At 40.5% G+C, this 21,998-nt stretch overlaps 1 protein-coding gene across 3 annotated transcripts in view; it reads right to left on the bottom strand.

The window, feature by feature from the left end:
• asic2 (acid-sensing (proton-gated) ion channel 2) overlaps positions 1 to 21,998 on the bottom strand; it is a 387,486-nt gene that overhangs the window by 20,205 nt on the left and 345,283 nt on the right. For all 3 annotated transcript variants that reach the window (XM_042084878.1, XM_042084877.1, XM_042084876.1), the window contains one exon: positions 8,767 to 8,894. In XM_042084878.1, coding sequence (XP_041940812.1) covers positions 8,767 to 8,894 — 128 coding nt within the window. The remainder of the gene's footprint in view (positions 1 to 8,766; positions 8,895 to 21,998) is intronic.

Below are 21,998 nucleotides of genomic sequence, written 5' to 3'. Positions count from 1 at the left end.
GACACTCTTAAGCTACGCTGGTTTCGGGAAACAATCGGCAAATCTTAAGATGTTCGTAAGAGGGACTTTACGATGCTCTTAGGCTTACGATGCTTTCGGGGAACTTGGCCCAGAGCAGTAAAATAAAGGGTAAGGCTATTTGCCCCCCTGGTACAATTAGCAGTGTATGCTATTCGTACCCTGGTGCAAAAAGAAGTGAATTCTATTCGTACCCCGGTGCACACAACAATGTGTCCTATTAGTACCCCGTCTGGTACAAATATCAATGTATGCTATTCGTACCCCGGTGCACACAGCAAAGTGTTCTATTAGTACCCCGTCTGTTACAAATATCAATGTATGCTATTCGTACCCCGGTGCACACAGCAATGTGTTCTATTAGTACCCCGTCTGGTACAAATATCAGTGTATGCTATTTGCACCCCTGTGCATTTATTCTGGCATATTGATCACACAATGTAATAATATATATATATATATTTTTTAAAACAAGCAACATGTTTTTTGTTGTTGTTACGTAACAGGGTGTGAATAGCTCAGCTGTGTAATAGACACTCTGAATAAGGTATGCTGTTTGCATCAATGTACAGTTAGAAGTGGATGCTATTCGTACCCTGGTGTTTATAGTAATGCATGCTATTTACACCCTGGTGCATGAACTAGCTAATTGTTGCAATCAAAACTTCCGTTTGAGAACCGATTTCTTTTTCAAATTGCGCGCCTTCTCTCCAGAGACGTTGGTACACATGCACACTCACTCTGCCAAAACGCATCACACGGGAATCAAACCCCGGTCTCCCACGTGCCAGCCCTTTTCTGTGACCACTGCACTATCTGCTTCCAAAAGGAAACGGTGTTTGCAGGTAAACTTATAGTTTATAGGCCTGAACGTCATATTCATGACATTTCTGTTAACTAACAAACTGACGGTTGTATGTGTTCACTGAACCAAGATTATGAAAATAAAACACAACTTTTCAATCTAAAAAACTTTAGAACAGATATAGTGCCGAAACCTTTCAGAATTCTTCACTTTTTGCTAACGAAAAACGAATGTCCGCCATGTTTTTTGTGCACGTGAGCAACGTCTTTTTGTTGTTATGTCACAGGGTATGAATAGCTCAGCTGTGTGGCCAAGGCTATTCGTACAAGGGGTGTAAATAGACACTCCGTAAAATAAAACATATTAGACAATTGACATTAAATATCAATTATGACACTGCAAAATAAAGTCGTTTCAGTGTATATTACCTCGATTTGTGACAAGGCAATGTTCTTATCTGTTACTCTTGGACTTTAGAAAGATACAAATAGTCTACTGTTTTAATTTAACCTAAAGCTTTTAAATCCAAACAGTGGCATTTTATGGATGCACATGAACATGAGCACTTAGCACATACAAGTTTGTTTTAATCATTATAATGCACATAACATCCCGTGAGCAGTCCTGCTTTGACTACGGTCTTCCCTAATTGTAATGGACATGGGGTGTTCATTTTGCATATGTTCCCTGGACATTCCCTCTGTGTTGTGTTTAAAAGCTTTTACGATACCATCCATTCCATTTTGCAGGTCTAGTGTTGCCAACCACAGCGATTATGTTGCCTGGTGAAACCCGTGGAGCAGACACGTCTCTCTCACACTGCTCTGCCTCTGTTTGGGGGTTTAACAGGCCCAATTAAAATCTCTCAGGCATGACGCAGGCTTTAAAGCACTCCCCTTAACTGTCCCAGTCAGTGCTTTAATTACAGCAAAGCAATGAACTGGCGGGTCACGTCTTTGTAGTGTCTCGTAAATGTGCGTTCAATCCACAGTATTTTATTCCCCAAGAAGGACTTGAGCAATGCATATCCAGCTGGAAGATAACAATGAACTTCAGTGCAGCTGATGGATATGTGGCGAATGAATGCAAGAGATACTTGATCAGCCATCTATTCTTTTAGAACACAGTTGGAGGGGAGAGAGAAACATGGAGAGAGAAAGAAAGGAAGAGAGAAGAGTGGCAACACTTTTGAAAGTAGTCTAGCTAATGAACCCACAGGAAACTGGAAGTAAGAGTTAGAATAACACTAAAAGGTGTGACTAAGTGATTGCTCAAAAAATACTAGCTCTTCCTGTGTTTTCAGTCACACAATGCTTTAAAGCAACACCAAAGAGTTTTTTGTACCTTCAAATAATGTTTCCAAAATCGTTTCAGTGGTTCATCAACTTGTAACAGGGTGAACGGCACTTCTGCATTCGCTTCACAGCCCTCTATCGGCTATAACCGCACTATGTAAGTTTGCCAGATCGGGTAGCGGATCTGTAGTTCGATGGAATGAGACATAAGAAACTACAAATTTCACTTGCATCTGATGTCGCAATACATCATACTTTCATGAATCGTGCAACATATTCTACCTTGTCTATGGACATCGTTATTTGGAAAGCCGGTGCTGGATAAACAAATAGCGTGCGTGCGACAGAGGGAAAGTTCTTTGGTGTTGCTTTAAAAGGTATATTTACTCAGCAGCCATGTTTGTTGAAGTGACCTTTACAGTGTTGCTATGTCAGAGAAAGAAAAATCTGATTTATATGACGGAGAGGATTGACTCGGCAGCATACCGATTTGGTGCACAATTCCTATGTACATACAAAAAAGAAAAGAAGGTGCTTATCCGATGAGTAAATTAATGAGGAATGTAACACTGCAAGAGAAACATGCTTTTGGGTCTCTTTTACATCATTCAATACATTTCATACAGCCAGTTTCCAGTTATTTTAGTCTAAGACTAGGCCTACATGTGTGGAAGACCAGCCCTTAATGTTTCATTGCTAGCTGTTTCTGAATGTTTGCACACACTGTTTCTGAGTGTTTGCACACACACGCACAAACACACACAAACCAATTACTTAGATATCTAAGTCATCTCAAAGGTTAAGAATTGATTTCATTTTTACAGTGAAACTGATTACAATGTGAGCAGAGTTGACCACAACCCCAATGTCCTCTATAATTGGAATGTTGTGTAATTTGATATTCTTACAAATGGACTCAGTCATACTATTTTATTCTGATGTAGTTCACAGATGCCTGGGCTTCTGTCTCCATTGCCAGCTTTCTCTGGATAGTTCATTATTTCCAGGAGACTCAAAGCAATATGTACTGTAAGTTACATGTTGTGATAATCTCATCTCCCTTCTCTATGATACGAAATGGCCTCCAATGAGGGATTGCTACAGACACAGTGTGTTGATGAGTGCATGGCTGGATGTTACAGTATATTGCTGTATTTAATCAAAGGAATACAACACTCCCAAAAGCCTTTTTTTAAAGAAGGAAGTAATATGCCAAACCCAATGGTGAGTTCATTAGCTTCAAGCCAAGACACGCATTGCAATTATCTTAACAGCAATAGACCGTGGTAGTGGAGTCCACTCAATACAGTGTAAGCTACAGTATTTGCAAATAACAATGGGTTTGTATCACAGTTAGATCGCCATTAGTGAATACAATTACCTTGCCTTACACATAACTAGATTGGATTTTGAGGTGTGAAAGAAGTATTTAATTTAAAAATACCATCATCAATGTCAATATATTGCATTAGTGTTTTATAACTTTTAAATGACAACACAAGCAACTATACAAAAATTAATGTACTTTCTACATTATATATTATATATAGGCATACAGATGGACACAGAGACAGAAACAGAAACGCACGCACGCACGCACGGGACATCTCCTGTTGAAAACTGATGACTGAACATTATGCGGTTCTGGAGGCCAATGAGGTGGACAAAAGAGGCAGATGAAGTGGAAAAGCTCCAACATGAATAGAAACAGACAGCTTGTGAAAAGACATTGCATCTCCAGAGGGAAGGGGAACATGCAGAGAGAAGAAAATGGAGGCTGCACACAAACCACATCAAAGTCCAACATCAGCACAACACACACTACCACAGAAGTGTCATTCTATTTTGAACATTGTTAAAATAGTTTGTTTTTGATGTGAGTTCGCGTTCACTGTTAAGACAATTTGGTGTTAATGCAAACAACTTTCTTGCTCAATTAACATAATTATGCTCTCAGACAACAGTTTGACCCTGCTAGCTTTTGAAAAAAGACTCTAGGTTGTTTTTGCTCCAGAACATTCCTTTAATATAGTAGGGGAGATTATGTGAAAAATCGTTACGCGGTGGATAGAAGCATGAAATTTGGTAGATATGTTCCTTGGGTGATCCTAAGACATCCTAGAAGGGGTGCCCAAAAATATCTCAAACAGGAAGTGAGTTTTTAAAGAAACTGAAAAATGCTGTGCTCCCCGCCACAAAATTGGCAGCTGATTCAAACACCACCTAAACAACCTTTTAAAAGCTTGAAATTTGGTATGTTTGTTCCTTGGGTGATCCTAAGTCATCCTGGAAGGGGTGCCCAAAAATATCTCAAACAGGAAGTGAGTTTTTTAAGAAATTGAAAAATGCTGCGCTCCCAGCCACAAAATAGGCAGCTAATTCAAAGACCACCTAAACCAGTGGTTCTCAAATGGGGGTACGTGAAGGCACTCCAGGGGGTACATGAGATTTTAACCCTCAGAACCCAATTGACGCAAAGTTCGTCAAAAAACACACCCTTTCTTCTCTGTTACATTGCTCCGCTAGTGTTCAAGTATGTCGATCTTTCTGGCTTATGAAAACAGACGAAGTGACTGCAAAATAATAACGTTATGTACAAAAACCAACGGTGCACACCCATTACTCTCGTTTGAATTACTCGCGGACCTGTGATCGCATAGATATGCCACGCATGTCAGATGAAAGAGGAGACACAGCTATCATTTGATACCAAGTAGGCCTACATCCTTCTGGGTTATAAAACAGACGAAGTGTCTGTTTTGGTGGCAAAGCATGTTTATAATCCAACGCTATTATGTGTTTCTCTATGGCAAATAATGTTCATAATCCGGTTTTGAGATCCTAGCAAATTCCTGCATGGCATCCAATTCAAGGCTCACATTGCATCCCAATTTGTTCGACGAAGAAACACCTTTTTTGCCTTTACTTTGTTCATGGCAATGCAGTAAAAAGTTGTAGAGAATCATAAGTGCAGACACTAAAAAAAACACTGGCTAACACGCAAACTTGGGTCAAGTCAGGTCAGATCAGTTCTGTCACAGATATGGAGTGCAGAAAGGTCATTTTTAATCACTAAATAAAAAGTGGCATTTATTTCTGTAAGGCGCACACCACATATGTCTGTAAATTGCTCAGCCCCAGAGAATCCCTCCACCATGCAATGATATTGCCAGATTCAGGACAGTCTGCCCTACACACACATGAAATGCATGTAGAGCTATGAGCTTGCTGTGGTGAGATACATGTCAAAATATAAGAATTTTTATAATACGCTTTTTATATTTTAATTCTTTAAATCAATGCTAGTACTAATACATGAAAAAAATAAAGTATACATATATTTAAAAAGTAGAATCCATGCAAAAATACTTTAAAAACAATTATTTAATAAATATTTCAGGAAAATGTAAGTTCATAAAATGAATTTTATATTTCAGTAGGCTATTCAATTTCATTATCCTAAAAACCCAGAGTCACCCCATACCAGGATGGTTTGACCCAACCTGTCACATGCCACCCGCCATCACCTGTCAATCACTGTCAAAACTCAAACGATGGAGTTGTGGTTGAAGCATATAGCGGTAATTCTTGTACGCTGGTTTGGCTGAAAAAATATTTCACAGGGGGTACATCACTGAAAAAAGGTTGAGAACCACTGACCTAAACAACCTCTTAAAAGCTTCACATTTGGTATACATGTTCCTTGGGTGATCCTAAGACATCATAGAAGGGGTGCCCAAGAAATATCAAACAGGAAGTGAGTTTTTAAAGAAATTGAAAAATGCTGCGCTTCCCGCCACACAATTGGCAGCTGATTCAAACACCACCTAAACAACCTCTTAAAAGCTTCACATTTGGTATACATGTTCCTTGGGTGATCCTAAGACATCTTAGAAGGGGTGCCCCAAATTATCTCAAACAGGAAGTGAGTTTTTAAAGAAATTGAAAAATATATCACACTCCCCATCACAAAATTGGCAGCTAATTCAAAGACCACCTAAACATATCTCAAACAGGAAGTGAGATTTTGAAGAAATTCAAAATGGCCACCCATATAATTGATGGCTGATTCAGAGGCTACCAAAACAACCTCCTAAAAGCTTGAAATTTGATATATGTCCCTATCCTTGGGTGATCCTAAATTATCCTAGAAGATTACTCCAAGAAATCTCAAATGGGAAATTCATTTTTAAAGAAATTGAAAAAAGGCTGCACTGCCTATCCACAAATTTGGCAGCTATTTCAAAGGCCACCTAAACAACCTCCTAAAAGCATGAAATTAGGTATAAGTGTCTTATAGATATGTCTCTGTTGGCTACACTATGGCTACCTATATATCCACCAACTGTCTCAAGGATACTACTGTATAAACACAGACACTTAAGCACCTCAGGCAGACCTCATAAAAACATACAATTAAGCACACATGTCCCCTGCAACTGCTCTATTTGAATACTGTGTCAGTGCAGCCTGTGTGGGAGGAATATTTTCCATTGAGAGACATATTGTATTTGAGAAAACAAGTCCTTCCTGACATCACTGACTTTTTCAAGATTCGTTTTCTTATCGTAAAGAAGTGTACTTCTCCAGCAATGCAAACATGTTTGAGTCCTGGCTAAGCAGTTGCTGTCATAGCAATAAAGGCATCAATTACTTCTGGAAATGGTTTCCATGCAGCCCACCCTTTAGAAGGAGTATGCTGTTCCAGAGGTACCCCATCACATAGTGCAGTTGTTCAACTACTTCCATCTAAAAGTTATCCAATTGTGTTCCATAGAGCCATCTCTATGTGTAACCCACCAAGCATCACAAACCTCTCTCCATAACAGTCTGGATTACTCCACTAAACCATTTTTGTAAATGTATATAGTGGTAGGTCAAATCCCATAACTGGGACCAGGCCGGGATTTAGGTACTCTGTCAATTGTTCAAAACATTCAAAACATTCATGCCATGTCTGACCATGGCAAAGCTGGCAGCTTTTTCATGAAAGAGAGGAAGGAATGAGTTTATAGCAGGTGGGTCAGACAGTTCTGGCTGAAGTGAAGCATCAGTTTGATTGCATGCTCAGCCCACTTTTCCTCCCCTGTTATTGCCCATGCAGGTACCAGGTATTGGTTTGGTTAACTTTTGGCACTACAATGGCCTTTGGTTGAGAAGTAACAGCTGGAGTTGTAGTGTATACTTCTCTGGAAGACAGAGCATATATTTTTGTCTTTTTTCAGCTGGCTGAATGTATATTCTCTCTAGCACCTCGGATCGGGAGGTGAGCGTGCTAGTAATTGAGCTAAAAGCCCAGGCTGCTAGTTCTCTCACTAGCACGTCAAGGTATCATGAGGGAGGTTTACTCAATGTACATACTGCACAGCTAAATTCTAGCTGGCTACCGTTACTGTAGTACAAATCAAAATTTCTTCTAGCTTCTAATGTTATTCCCGAAATAACGGTACAATACCCCCCAGGAAGCCCCACAGATTCACAAATACTCACCCCAGGTGATCATGGGGAGACAATTAACCTAGGGATGCCTTTGTTTGCCTAGATTTAGCTTGATAATTGGAACCCAGCTAGTGGTTCTACATTGGCTAATGCTAACGCTAACACTAGCATAACATTTGGTCAGTGAATGGTGTCCCTATTTAGGGCTTGATCTCTTCTCATGTGGACATTTTAGCAATAAACTGTCTTTTGAAAATTATTAAGTGATTCTTCCAAAAGTTTTTAAAAATATTTATGTTATGCATACATAAATAATTAACTTCTCAGATGAGGATTCATTTGGGGAGTCATTTTAAGCCTGTTTTCCCCCCCTTTAAAGCTGTATAAAAGGCATGTAAGATTATTTTCATGGGTTATCTTGCACATATTATTTGTTAACCATCTATCAAATGTAAAATAATAAAGTAGCAGAATAAACCATGATGCCCAACTATGTAATGTTTTATTATCCTTGGGTCGTTTTAGGCGGCCATCTTGGATTTTCCCTTTAAAAAGGACCTAAATGAACCAGACATTTTGGGCACACCTTCTCAAATGATGAGATACATCATAAAGAGTGTCTGTACCAATTTTGGTACTTCTATCCACCGCGTAACGATTAGGCCCTTTTTTGTTGATAATCTCCCCTACTAATAAGGCTTATTTTCACATTGAAAAGAAATCAGAAAAGTGCAACTTTGAAGAGACGGAAATTTATGCTGAGATAACAAATGATCACATCATGAAATAATTTCTTTGGAAAAAAAAAAACATTTGCCAACAGTATTGGAATCCCTGTTTTTAATACTTGTGCAACCGCCCTTTGTCAATAAAATAGGATTGTGGATGGCACTGTACATTTTCAGCATCTTGGCAGGAGGTAAATTATTGAATGAATTACATGAAGACGTTACTTGAATAATACAGTATTTATGGAACTTTGATATACTGTACAGTAAAGGCTGATGCACTGAATATGGAAAGAACTGTCATATAAGTCTGATATACATCGAACTAATTCAATATAGTATATGGATATGGTCACAATGTATATGGAATGAACTCTGAGGTTCTCAGACTTTGCTCTTCTGAGTGGCACATGAGTGACAGCCATCAGTGACAGTGTGAATGATGGGAGCTGAAGGAGGAGGGGTGCGGTGCGGGACTCACCCTCTGCTCCTGGGTGGCCACGAACGTCTGGAAGCCGGGCGCCACGCCGAAGCCCAGCTCATGCACGAAGGGAGGCTCGGCCTGGCTGTGGATCTGCACCCGGATGCCCGCCTCGAACGCCGTCTCTTCTGCAGGAGGGAGGGAGGGAGAGGGAGGGAGAGAGTCCTTAAGCACAAGCGCATACAAACAAAAAAACACATGTTGCTTCTTCTTATGCAAGTGTTGCCTATTCCTATGAAAAGAGGGAGAGAATGAATGCTTTATTGAGTTTACTTATTATGCATGGCACATACTTACACATTTTTACAAATTAATCATAAAACATCAATGACCAGACCGATAGAAACTAGATGTACCGCAGACACGTTTGTCAAATTCTGTTCATTTCCTACCTTGTTCCTTTTTTTGTGTGTTTGTAATTGAGTGTGTGCAGAGTGTGTGGTTGTTTTTGAGTATATGTGTGCTTCTGTGTGTGTTTATTGAGTGTGTGTGCCTGCATGTGAGATATTTTTTTTGTGTGTTTTTTTTTTTTTGTCCATGTCAGCCAGAGATATTGTTATTACAACATGTAACCCTAGGCCCTACGGTTCTCGAGATATTCACCGAAAACTGTGTCCGCCCTACCCTCCTTTCGGGGGGTTCAGTTGGGCGGGGTTGGGGGGTCAAAACGAAAAACAATGGTTCCATGCTATCCTTGTGGGGCTACATGCCCACCAGTGGTCTTTCAGTGTCCCAGGAATCCTTGACGGAAAATTACACATGCGGAAAAAAAAAAAACGGAAGAAGAAACTCTGACTAAACATATATGACCGCCGCTTCGCTGCGCAGTGGTCATAATAAGCTTACACACACTAATAGAAAGAGGCTTAATTAACAGTGTTTGCTAACTAGTCCAGATGTTCCATGAATGTGTTTTGTCTATCAGTGCAAATATGTCAGTTGCACAAATGTGCATAGTTAATTGTCTTTGGATTTACTCCTTGTTTGAACTTTCTCTGAGACGCACATAATGACATTAACTCTGAAGGAAACTCATACTGTACATACTCACACAGATACAGACACACCCACGCACACATGCGAACACATACACACATGGGAACACACACACACACACACACACACACTCACACAGCTACAGCATTTACAACATTCATGCCATGTTTAAATGCACACCTAACAGACGGCATCATATTAAATAGGTAGTCCGATTTCTGTATAATAGCCTGTAATAATAATATGTTTATGTTACGTGAAAAGCCTAATTGCTTAATTGTAGGCTACCCATTTTCTGTGAGGCCTCGCAATCGCAATAGTCCCGAAACATTTTTTTATTTTTCCTTGTGGTCCAGTAACGCTGGAAAGTAGCAACGTTGAGCTCCCCCACATTAAAATCAGCCCCGATCTGCACGCTGTAGTCAGGGGCTTTTGGGAAGGTAGCACACAGTCAAAAGTGGCACGCAGTCTATGAACATATTCCTATTTCACCCAGGGCACAGGATTGCCTTCCGCCGGCCCTGCACACACACACACACACACGGGAACACACACACACACTCATTTCCACTTCACATGATTCACGTCTTGATTCACAACGGGAAAGAAGGAAGCATTGTGAGAAGGTTGCCTCTTCTAAAGTAGAAAAATGGAACCAAAGAGCTGAATTTAAGAGGCTTCTGCAGCTGAGCCCAGTATCAAAATGCTGGCCCCATCTGACTGTGGAAAACATGCTTTTGGTGCAATGCTGGGCCATTTGCTTTGGCTTGGCATCAAAGTGAAGGGTACAGAATAGAATGTTCACGCACCAGGCAATCTCCTCAAGAAATAAAATGAATCTCTATGGAAGGGGGGTGCAAAGACACAAACTCATAGACGTACACACTCAAGCCTACAAAAACACACACACTCTCTTGCTTTCTGAAACACAAAAATACATTCTTTCTCTCTCTCAGATACACAAATATATATACTATATACTATACACACACACACAGACACACACACACAGACACGCGCACACACACACAGACACGCGCGCACACACACACACACACACACACACACACAGGGGCGTCATGCAAGCCATGGGGGGGAGGGGGGGAGTGGGGGGGGCACAATCAGGGACGTTGCAATTGGTTTCTGATGGTTTCTGGTTCTCCCCCTGAAAATCTGGAAATTCTGGCTAAACATACCATTTCAATGCAGTTTGGGAGGGACAGAAATACCTTAACAGAGCAGGCACCAACACTCCTACTTAAGTAAGCTTAAGTATCCTTGGTATACTTAAGTTTGTAAGTTAATTTAAAACACATAGGTTGATGAAAGAACTGTACAGTAGCTACTTCATTAGGGCCTACTAGTTCGCGCTTTCTACTAGTTCTTTTTTTCCTGTGAATCAAGACGTGAATCATGTGAAGTGGAAATGAGTGTGTGTGTGTTTGTGTTCCCATGTGTGTGTGTGTGTGTGTTCGCATGTGTGCGTGGGTGTGGGTGTGTGCGTGCGTGTCTGTATCTGTGTGAGTGTACAATTCGGAATTCGGTTCGAACCCCGTCCAGTAGGCACGGCTGAAGTGCCCTCGAGCAAGGCACCTAACCCCTCACTGCTCCCCGAGCGCCGCTGTTGTTGCAGGCAGCTCACTGCGCCGGGATTAGTGTGTGCTTCACCTCACTGTGTGTTCACTGTGGGCTGAGTGTGTTTCACTAATTCACGGATTGGGATAAATGCAGAGACCAAATTTCCCTAATGGGATCCAAAGAGTACAGTATACCTACAGTATATTATACTTATACTCATTAAAGCATGTTTACACACACACACTTACACCTACTAGGCCTACACATGATAAAACAGTACCATTGCATTAAAAACAGTACCATTGCAGTTTTAATGTCATGATTTTAAATTGGTATGTGACCTAAGAACGATCTTACATTAAAAATGGTGCTGAGATCTGACTTTATGGTGCTCAGAAATTAAATTATTTTAATCTTAATTCATGTGATGAAGGACTTTGAAAGAAGTTTGACAGGTTTCAGTGCTGAGTAAGGTTAACACTAAATATTTGAATATGTTACCAAAGTCCTTTTAGGCAAGTCCCTCCACTCGGCGGCCATATGGCAACGCTTTTTGGGCACTCATCGGGCATCCATCTCATCAGAAATGTGCGTGCGCAAGGTTTCACGACACCAATCTACTGCAATCTTGCTCCAGCGGCGAGATCACAACACATGATTGGCACGATGTATTCACAACACACCACATTAATGGCTCAATGTATTCACAACATACAGTAGCACGATTGGCTCAATGTATTCACATGTCAACGTTTTGCCGCGGAAGGGGTGTGATATGCGTAGACAACTGCCATATTGGCGTTACAAACTAAGCCCATGCATTTCTATGGAGGATTTTTTGAGTGCTGTGTCTCCTCATTAGAAAGTCTCTGATGTTACTACTAATAATATATTTTTCATTACCATTATGGCAAGCAATGAGCTACCTCATTTGTAAGTTGCTACCTGCAAATCATGAGCCTGATAATAACGGAAGTTATGAGCACATGAGAGAGTGACTGACTGCCATTATACTTTCTTGCCCTCTACATCACGGTCATAGCGATTCTATTTATATAGAACAACGTTAGGCCTACTGTAGCTGTAGTTTTTGAACGGGTATCCTTTTTCACTACAAAATACTACAGGAATAGCTGCCTGATAGGTGAAGAGAACAAGAAGTGGAGAAACATCAACGCGTTATTGAAGTGGAGAAACATCAACGCGTTATTGAAGTGGAGAAACATCAACGCGTTATTGAAGTGGAGAAACATCAACGCGTTATTAGGTTGGATTTTGTAGTTACTGCAAATGTAACACCCTCGTTTCTATGAAACTGGAAACAATTGAACCAGGAGACTTTGTCACAAGACAAAACAGAACAGATGTCTGTTACAGACAAATATTTGTTTACAGTTAGAGTAGGCTGCGTTACACTGACACAACGTAGGCTAACTTAATGCTCTGAATTCCGAGGTCAACCACAAATAATTCCACTAGCCTACTTTTCAATATCATCCAATAACTAATTCAATGCTGATTTATTGCTTAGCCTACTTATCACTTCAACACCATTGACTGTAACTGTTTAAACTGTAACTGTAACAGTTCAACTGTTCAAATTGTAGTCTAACGTTAAAGCTGCAGTTGGCAAGTCTGACAGATTTAGGGGACTTAGCCAAAATTTTGAATGTTTGCAACTCTCATGCCCTTCCCCCACTACCACCGAGCTCCCTCTCATCGAGTTTGTGCTCGTCAATGCGTACCAGACTGCACCAGACTGTGATTGACAGTCAGATCTCACACAGCCCTGCTCTGATTGGACCAGAAGAACAGGGAGCTGTGGATTTTTGCAAAACAAATAACAGGCACTAGGTGGAGGTAGAAGTGCAGGTTTTTTTCTAAAACCGGCTGATTTATGTTGTTCTGTCGGAGCATAGTGTTGGTTTCAGTGAAACTGATCAAAAAAATCTTGCCAACTGCAGCTTTAACTGTAACAGTTCAACACATAGACTGTATATAGAACAGTATATGGTTCAACACAAGCAAAACATTGCAAGCTCAATGTGCGTGTGAGTTGCTATGGGAACATACACAGACACCAATTTTAGGAAATAGGCTGATGCTGACCAGTCTTCAGCTATTTTGGTACGATTTATTATACATCCAGAAGAATACATTTGAGTCGTTATAGGACTCAAGGATACACACACACACACACAAAGTCAAAATCATTGTCTCTGGAGGCTCTTTTGAGTGACCTCCATTACCATTGTGTTTTTATCTCCTCGCCACACTCCAAACTTTTTTTAAGCCTGAGGGAGACACGGCCTCAATCACAGCCGCGGATCACTGCCCAGAGGATATGTAAGGAAGCCCAGCAGTGTGTCAGGCATCTAAATGGACACCCGCCAGAAAGCTCATGTCCTCAAAGGCCCCCCACATTTACCAGAAACATTTGAGCTGGAAGTACTGTGAAAGTACTTCTGAACAAATCATCGCATTCTAAAATAGAAGTCTCTTGTGTGTGTGTGTGTGTGTGTGTGTGTGTGTGTGTGTGTGTATGTGTGTGTGTGTGAGAGTGAGAGAGAGAGAGAGAGAAAGAAGTAACCAAAATGAGGAAAACTGAAAGTGTTTCTGTGTTGACTATGAAAGCATCCAATCATTCGGAAACCATGGCATCTGTCAATTCAGCACTGATTATTCCCAGCATTTTCCCACAGAATTAATATCTTAATCAGGGTAAATCAGGTATTTTTATAATCCAATACTCAATGACAGACATAAATGAGTTTAATAATCATAATTTAATAATAATTCTGACCTAATTGGCAAGCAGGGCCATAATGGGCTTCCTGTCAAACGACTATAGGGTCCCCTTTTCCCTTCAGCATGCATGGACTTGCACTTTTCTTTACGCTGAGCACATGACCAGTCTGTGATCTCCCCACTGTGCTTTTGCAGAAGGGTGTGCAGAACAATTTATATTCAGAAGATAACTAACAAGCTACACTCATTTGTGAGATGCTGCATTTCAAATAGCTATAGCCAATGACCTGGATGAATGTTTTACCTGAAGCTCTTCAGACAGGGGGAAATGTCACAAACAGTAAATAGAGGCAGAGTTCAGACACTTTGTGTTTGTGTCTGTGTGTGTGCCTGTGTGAGAAAGAAGAAAGAGAGAGAGAGAGAGAGAGAGAGAGAGAGAGAGAGAGAGAGAGAGAGAGAGAGAGAGAGTTTGTTCTGTTGAACACACAGTGATCATAAACAAGCACTCCCGCCAGGGCGCTCTGCATCCAATCCTCGGGCCTCATTTGCAAATATGCTCGTGTGTCTCTGAAGGCCCACTCAGAGCTCCGACTTCACACTCCCTCCCTCTGGCCCACGGTACAAAACAAACTGCCAAACTCACCCCATTCATCAGGCGCTGTGGCCCATCTGCTATGTGTGCTCTTAACACCCCCACCACATGGAGACTCTCTCCGTCTGATCAACTGGACCTTCTACTGCAGGGCTTCACTCAGCTTTCTGTCACTCAGTTTAGGGAGATAGAGAGCTGCACACAACCACGGTTTCCTACTCCGTGACAACTGAGTATATGCCGGTTGGATCATTGCTTGGCTGCGCCACCACTCTGATAACCGCCGGTCTGATGAGTGGAGTGGAAATCATGTCAAGCTTGACATGACACATAAAGTGTGTCGTATCGTAGATCACTTCAAACACATACAGTATCGTTTGTGTGCGTATGTGTGTGTGTGTGTATATGCTCTTAAAACAAATGTGTTGAAACACACCTCTGTGTCCAGATAGGGACACCACAGTTTGTGTTTTTGTCTTTTTTTTATTTGTAACACAATATGTGTTGAAAATAACACTACTTGCATTTAAAACAACACAACTTGTTCTCTACGCTCTTAAAACAAATGTGTTAAAACACACCTCTGTGTCCAGATAGGGACAACACCTTAGTTTTATTAGAGTAGGGGTATGTGTGTGTGTGTTTGCACATGTGTCTGTGTATGTGTAAAGTTTGTACAAAGTTTGAAACATACTGAATCCCTGTACTCTAAACTCTTAGAGTGGTGACAGAAATAAAAAAACATCCTTAAGGATCAGTCACTAGAAACCATGAATATCTGAGGAAATCTATGAAACGTGTTCATTTCCCCCTGAAAAGTAAGAAATCAGAGACTGACAAATGTGAAGATGTAGTTATGCTTTGATTGATTTCAATTATGCTCAAAGAACACCTGAAGCAAAGACATTTAAAAACTTCCTAAGTGAGTAGGGTAAGGGACTTTAATTAAAATGAAAGTCTGTCACAACTAGACCTTGGGTTAACATGCTTGTCCATGCTGACTTACAGACAGCTTATATAGTGACAACTCCACAGATGAATACACGTGCAAATGACACAGGTTAATTGAAGACAGATACAATACAAGATAATATGAAAGCATATCTCAAAAAGCTCAAAACCCAGCATATTTTTTTAACTGCCAGTCATGCTCATTGTGTTGTGTGCTTGATGGACGATTGCTTGTGTGGGTTTCAGCATGCAAAAACCATGTGTGTGTGTGTGTGTGTGTTCCATCAGATAATTTGCATAAATCTCAAGGACAGATGTCTGATTTCTGCTTTACTCCCGAACAACATCTTAGCTGTTGCCACCTGTTGTCAGTCTAACTCTTCCCACGTGAGACATCTTCCCATATGTTGATGTCTCAACATACTGATATTCTCCAGTAACTTGTCTGTACCATGTGTGTGCATATGCAGTTACAGTACATGTATTTCTTGCTGTAATGTTGGGTAAGGGTCCAACATCAAAGAGTCTTTGTGAAATCCCTTTTTTGACATTTGTCATAGCAATATGAAGGGATAATTTTGAAAAGAAAAGACTCTGAGGTATTAAGTTAAAAACCGTATCCCCATAATCACCCTCATCTCCATTAAAAACAACCATTTTAGTGACAGCCATGATGATGGCCATCATCACCATTATTATGATCATCATCATTGTTGACGTGAATAATGTGGACCATCATCATCATCATCATCATCTCCCTGACCCATATATATTCCTCGTCATCACCATCATCATCATCATCATCACTGTCATCAGTCACCAGTCTGGTTGTGTGGCTGATGCATTTTGCTGAGACCCAACGGAGGTGCGAGTAATCAAGCGCTTCTTATCTTCTCCCTCCAGGAGCTCTGGGAAGGGCAGAGCACCCCCCGCTGTAGCCCCACATGGAGCGCACCAAAATAAACACCCCTTATTTGGCATAACACGGCTATGCTGTCAGTGTGCCTGCATGTTAGTATGAATGCACGTCTCAACACCATGAACAAGTAGAGATGTGGATATTACTATGTATGTGCGCCAGTGGCGGACCGTGCGTTCAGTGGTTAGGCCTTCAATGATGACTATTTTTTGACAAAAAATAGGGGGGCGTTCCGGGGGGGACACCCCCCGAAGATTTTTTTTTTTTTTTTTGTTTCGTTAAAATGTGCAATTTCCCAGCATTTCACGGTGGGGGGAAAACGTTTTCTCTTTCTCACGCAAATCTGTGTAGCACTCTAGAATCTTCGTTAGACAAACAATTAATGTTCCGAGCTGAATTCCGCATTGCTTAGATCTTTATTAGATCTTTACGATGTCACGTTCTGGCCGGTAACTATGGTAACCCAGCATGCGCGGCCATATTGGCGATACTTAATGAATGAAGTACAATGGAGTATTATGCACTTTGGATATCTTATGTGATTGTAGCGTGTCTAAACAACAGAAAAGCTCATCAAAATGAGTCTAAGATGCAAAGGCATTTAGGGCAGGACTTGGACCACAAGAAAAGGCGCGATATTTCGAGAAATTACGGATTATGGCAGCGCAGATCCATATGAGTTGGGTGAGGGAGACGAAGTACCAAGTAAAACCACAAGCGCCCCCCTTCCTCTGATAACTTCTGGCATTATTGTCCCTTCTCCCTGGTTTTTTAATAACGTTTGGAAGTCGATACCTACACCAGATGTTTTTCTCAGTCTGACCTATTGGTACAACCTAAAACACGGCAATAATTAACCATTTTCCTTGACGATGTTAGAGATTTACTTCAGTGCCTAATGCTTTTTAATGAGTCGAGTATCTCCAATATGGCGATGTCCAGATCTGATGACACGCCGTGCAAACCCCTAATATTCATTAGGCTACAATCTGCTGCCTGCTACTGTCCGGTGAAGACGTGCAATTTAGTCCAGTGTTTTCCAAAGACTGGGTCGCAGGAGATTTTATTTGGGTCGTCAGCACACTTTATGTTGTCTAATAGGCCTAACTTATACTATTTAGCCAGGAAAGCTATCAGTTTTCTATTAGGATAGTTTACCACAGTCACGGCCCTCTGCGCAATTTTGCATTTAGAATAGCTCTGAAACTGGGGGGCGAACACGTCGCACAAGGGACAGCGTGGACATCTCCCTCATTTCTGTGGGACGCCTGCCATGGACCTCTCAGTTGCTCGCAGTTGCAAAATGCAAGGGACATGAATCAGCCTATTTGCACGAACATTAACGGACATCAGCTCTTCAACTTGACCGATTAAAATCTACATTCGTTTACCGGACATGGCTATTCAATTTGCGTCATAGGCGGTAGATAGTTCGTAGATGCACTCTTTAAAGTTAATAGCAACCTCCTCACATTCCTTATTATTCCGGCAAAACACTCAACAGTGCATAATATTAGGCTACAATTTAAATGGACATTTTAAACACTATTATTTCCTCTCGTTTTTCACCTCACAAACTCTATACTGTAGGCTACAGTAAAGGCATATTATCTTTTGACTATTGCGCAAAAGCCTCTTGTTCTGATATTTATTCATTTCACATTCTTACAACATAGCTTGTCACAACATACGTACACAGCCTTGGTATACGGCCTACAAACAAACGTTTAATGCGGATTCAACTTTCCAAATAAAGAAACCTCCACAAATAGGCTACAATATAACGACTTCAGTTACTTGCTATGTTTACATATAGGAATTGACGGTGTTATGATCCACTTGTCTGAAACGCAACGTAGCCTACAACATCACTCATTAGAAATACAGGAACAGCTTACTATGCAGAGTGACGACTGCGTAGCATGCAAGAATACCCCCAAGAAAAGTTTGAGAACCTGTGACCTAAAACAATATGGTTGCATGCAGGTTGCATGTTAGATCTGAAGTGAAATGGGTCGCGATGGTCTGTCATTTTTAAAAAGTGGGTCCCCAGAAAAAAAGTTTGGGAAACACTGATTTAGTCCATGCCATATTGAAAGTGAACACCAAGTGCGCTCAAGTATGGGTTGTGCAGACTATTTTGAAATATTTAGAATATCGGTTGCCTAACTTATGTTCATGACTTGCACGCACATATGGCACTGCCACAGGTCTACAATGATGTGATCATTTAATAGTTTAATCTGACATCAGCAAACTTGCTTCAGACTGTTTGTACATACTTAGCTGTAACTTTAACGTTAACGTTACAGTGCAACTGTTTTAGGTTGTGCTGCTGCTGCTCTGATTACTCAAAAGCTAATGTGGAACTACAGTAGGCTATCCTACCAAACGTATTTATGAGAAAGTGTCTCAACAGAAAATGCTCAGAACATTTCTCAGCACACCACCATGATATTAAACATAAAAGTCAGAAAATGTAGGCTATTGCCCTATGCTGCTACTACTGCTTGTTGCCTATTTCATAATGTCTGATGGCCATGACATTGATTTCACCAATAATGTCCACAAAACACAAATATATAAATAGTCAGACTAATTAGCAGGGCAGGAAACCAAGGCAAATGGCAATTTTCACATAGATGCCGATCCAGACAGCTTCACCAAAGCCACATCAACTCACACACAACTTCAAGCTAGCATACAATCTAGTAGTAGGCTAACCAAGCACTGTGGTTTGCAAGCAGCACAAAAACACTTTTTATATAGAAAAGGGCCAGATTACAAGCATGTATTACAAGTCAGTGTTATCAAATAAACATGAAACAAAACGTACCAATTCCTGCATAGGCTACTGACCAGCCAAGTGCAGAGCTAGCTGACATTATGTGCATCTTGCTAACATAGTGCTGCCGAGATTAGTCGATTTAATCGACCATGAAAATTAGTCGACTGCAATTTTTTTTAGATTAGATTAGATTAGAGGTCTTTCTTGTCCACTACTGTGGAAGACTACACAACAGGTACAACATAAAGCAGACACACAAACAAAGACTACTCAGCAGGTACAACAACAACTACATAATGCAAACACACACAAAGACTACAGCAGGTACAACATATAGCACACACAAGCAAGTCTACACAGCAGGTACAACATATGGAGACATGGAAATGTGCAAAAGAGGTTGATGTCAATATTTTTTTTTTAAAAAAGCAGTAAATAATATAAGTTAATCAGTTAATCATAAAACTGATAGATAGTCGAAGACTCGTTTTACTATTGACCGCCTATTTATTTTTGGTCTCAAACGGCTCACTGTAATGTTATATTAACTCTATGTTATTAACTCTTGAAAAGTACAATGACTGTCTTTGGATGTTAAACAGGCTACTAAGACTTTGGCAGTCATGTTTTAAACCCGCTATGCATGCAAGTGTTAACGCCAGCAGCAAAGCTGCGTGCCTGCCTGCTTTCAGCGCAATTCATTATTAGGCAGAGCTAAGTGGGGGGAGCTAAGCTAGTAGGCCTAGGTTACGCTAGTCCAGACTCTTGACTTTGTGGAAATTGAAATAAATGAAGTGAAGTGTCTCACGTTGACAACGCAACGCGTGTCATTACTGTAATTCATTCATACAAAAAAAACGTTAAAACGAACATGCCGCCGCCCGTGATATCAACAATCAAGGTGCTCGTCATTTCCCATTGTCTAGTCACGACGCATATTTTTTTAGCGTTCAAGCCAACTGATAAAGTGAGGTAACCTATGTGGTAAGACGCGCAAAAAGTCATTTTTAAAATTTTGTAGCCTACTTGTTTTGAACATGCCGATGTTAGGCTCATTCGCAAAGTCCTCAACTCTCGCCTTTCAAAGTCCAGCGTTTCTCAAAATATGGGCCGCGCGGACCAGCACCGGCCGTAACGTGGACACTGCTGGTCCAGAGCCGCGGAGTGAAATTATTCCCGGGGTTTTGTCTGATAATTTTCTGCGCAATTGATCAAGGAACCGCGGACCGACAGAAAAAGAAAACAAACGTTTCTGCAATCAGTAGGAAATACTTGCTAATTTGGTGTCATCAAACATAGAGGCATACAATTAAATGGTGGGCGTTCATTCAATGCGTGAGAGAAACTGAAACCACTTGATAACGTTGGTAGCAACGCTCCAATTCAACCTATTGGAAAGCTATTTAATTATGAAACTACATTTAATAGAACAATGTGGATTTATGCAACTTCCATAAAAACAGAGCACAGACTATAATACACTATCTAGAGTATTCAAATGTGGCCAAAAGCTTGTGGCATATTTCAAATATCTCAATATTCTTTCCACTTGCACTTGCCTACCAGTGTATGATGCTTGCATGAGGGAAACATCCCAAAACGATGACACCCATATAATTGCTGTTTTGAGAAGTATTTATCATGCAATCATGCAAAAGCAATGGAACTATTGTAATTATATTTTACATTAGTAAAGCAGTCCTCTGATGTGCATGTTTTCACAAACTTTTTGTGAACAATGTTAGCACTTTAAACACTGGCTGCTTTGAAGTGCATGTATAACAATATAGCATAACAATAATAATTGTGATGTGATATAATGATAATTTGATGGGGGGTGGGTTCATGTACTGTAGGTGGGCCCTATGACCCCAAAGTATGCCATGACTGGGCCTCAGGTCAAAGAAATTGTCTATGTCCATGGCAACACTGGCATACAAATAAAGTCTATCAAAGGTCTAACATTAAATCTGAAGGTAGCATTTTAAATGGGTGTTTTTCTTTTTAATACATAATGTTTTTGAACAGTTTACTTACAGTAATACAGCTTTTAACAAAAGTAGGGTGATATATATTTTACGTTTTCCCTTCAGTTGAGTTCAAAATAAAACGGACACAACAAAATAACAAACACTTGATTAAAAAAAAATAGTCGTTTAGATTAGTCGACTAATCGAAAAATTAGTCGAAAGATTAGTCGTTAGAATATTAGTCGTTAGTGGCAGCACTACATGTAGTCCAGTTGACGCTGTAACTTTACATGATATAATTTTGCTTAATAAAGGCTTATCAATATATTTTTTTTAAACAAAAACGGTCAATATACTGTCCATAGCTATAACCAAAGCCATGTCAGTGTGACATGTACTTTTCCAGTGAATGTCAGTCTGACTGACAGAAGATGCTCACGGAGTTCCTATAGGAAGTTCCTCAAGTCAAATAGATAGCGTTAAAATTCGTGATGAACGGTTCCGGGTATTCTTTTCGAACATTGCAGGCCCAACTGCAGTCAGACCTGCCTTCCTCGCCATAATAGGTCGATTTGATTGGCTAATCAGTCAGATGTAGCCATCAATCAACCCGAATCCAAACATATGATTACTAATGGTTGCTTAGGTACCGAAAACGCAGTGATTCCTTGTGAAGGCCTGATGCGGGCC

The sequence above is a fragment of the Alosa sapidissima genome, chromosome 3, assembly GCF_018492685.1.
Source record: "Alosa sapidissima isolate fAloSap1 chromosome 3, fAloSap1.pri, whole genome shotgun sequence".
NCBI lineage: Eukaryota > Metazoa > Chordata > Actinopteri > Clupeiformes > Clupeidae > Alosa > Alosa sapidissima.
The sequence above is the reverse complement of the archived record's forward strand: the minus strand, read 5'-3'. Positions and strand labels throughout refer to the sequence as shown.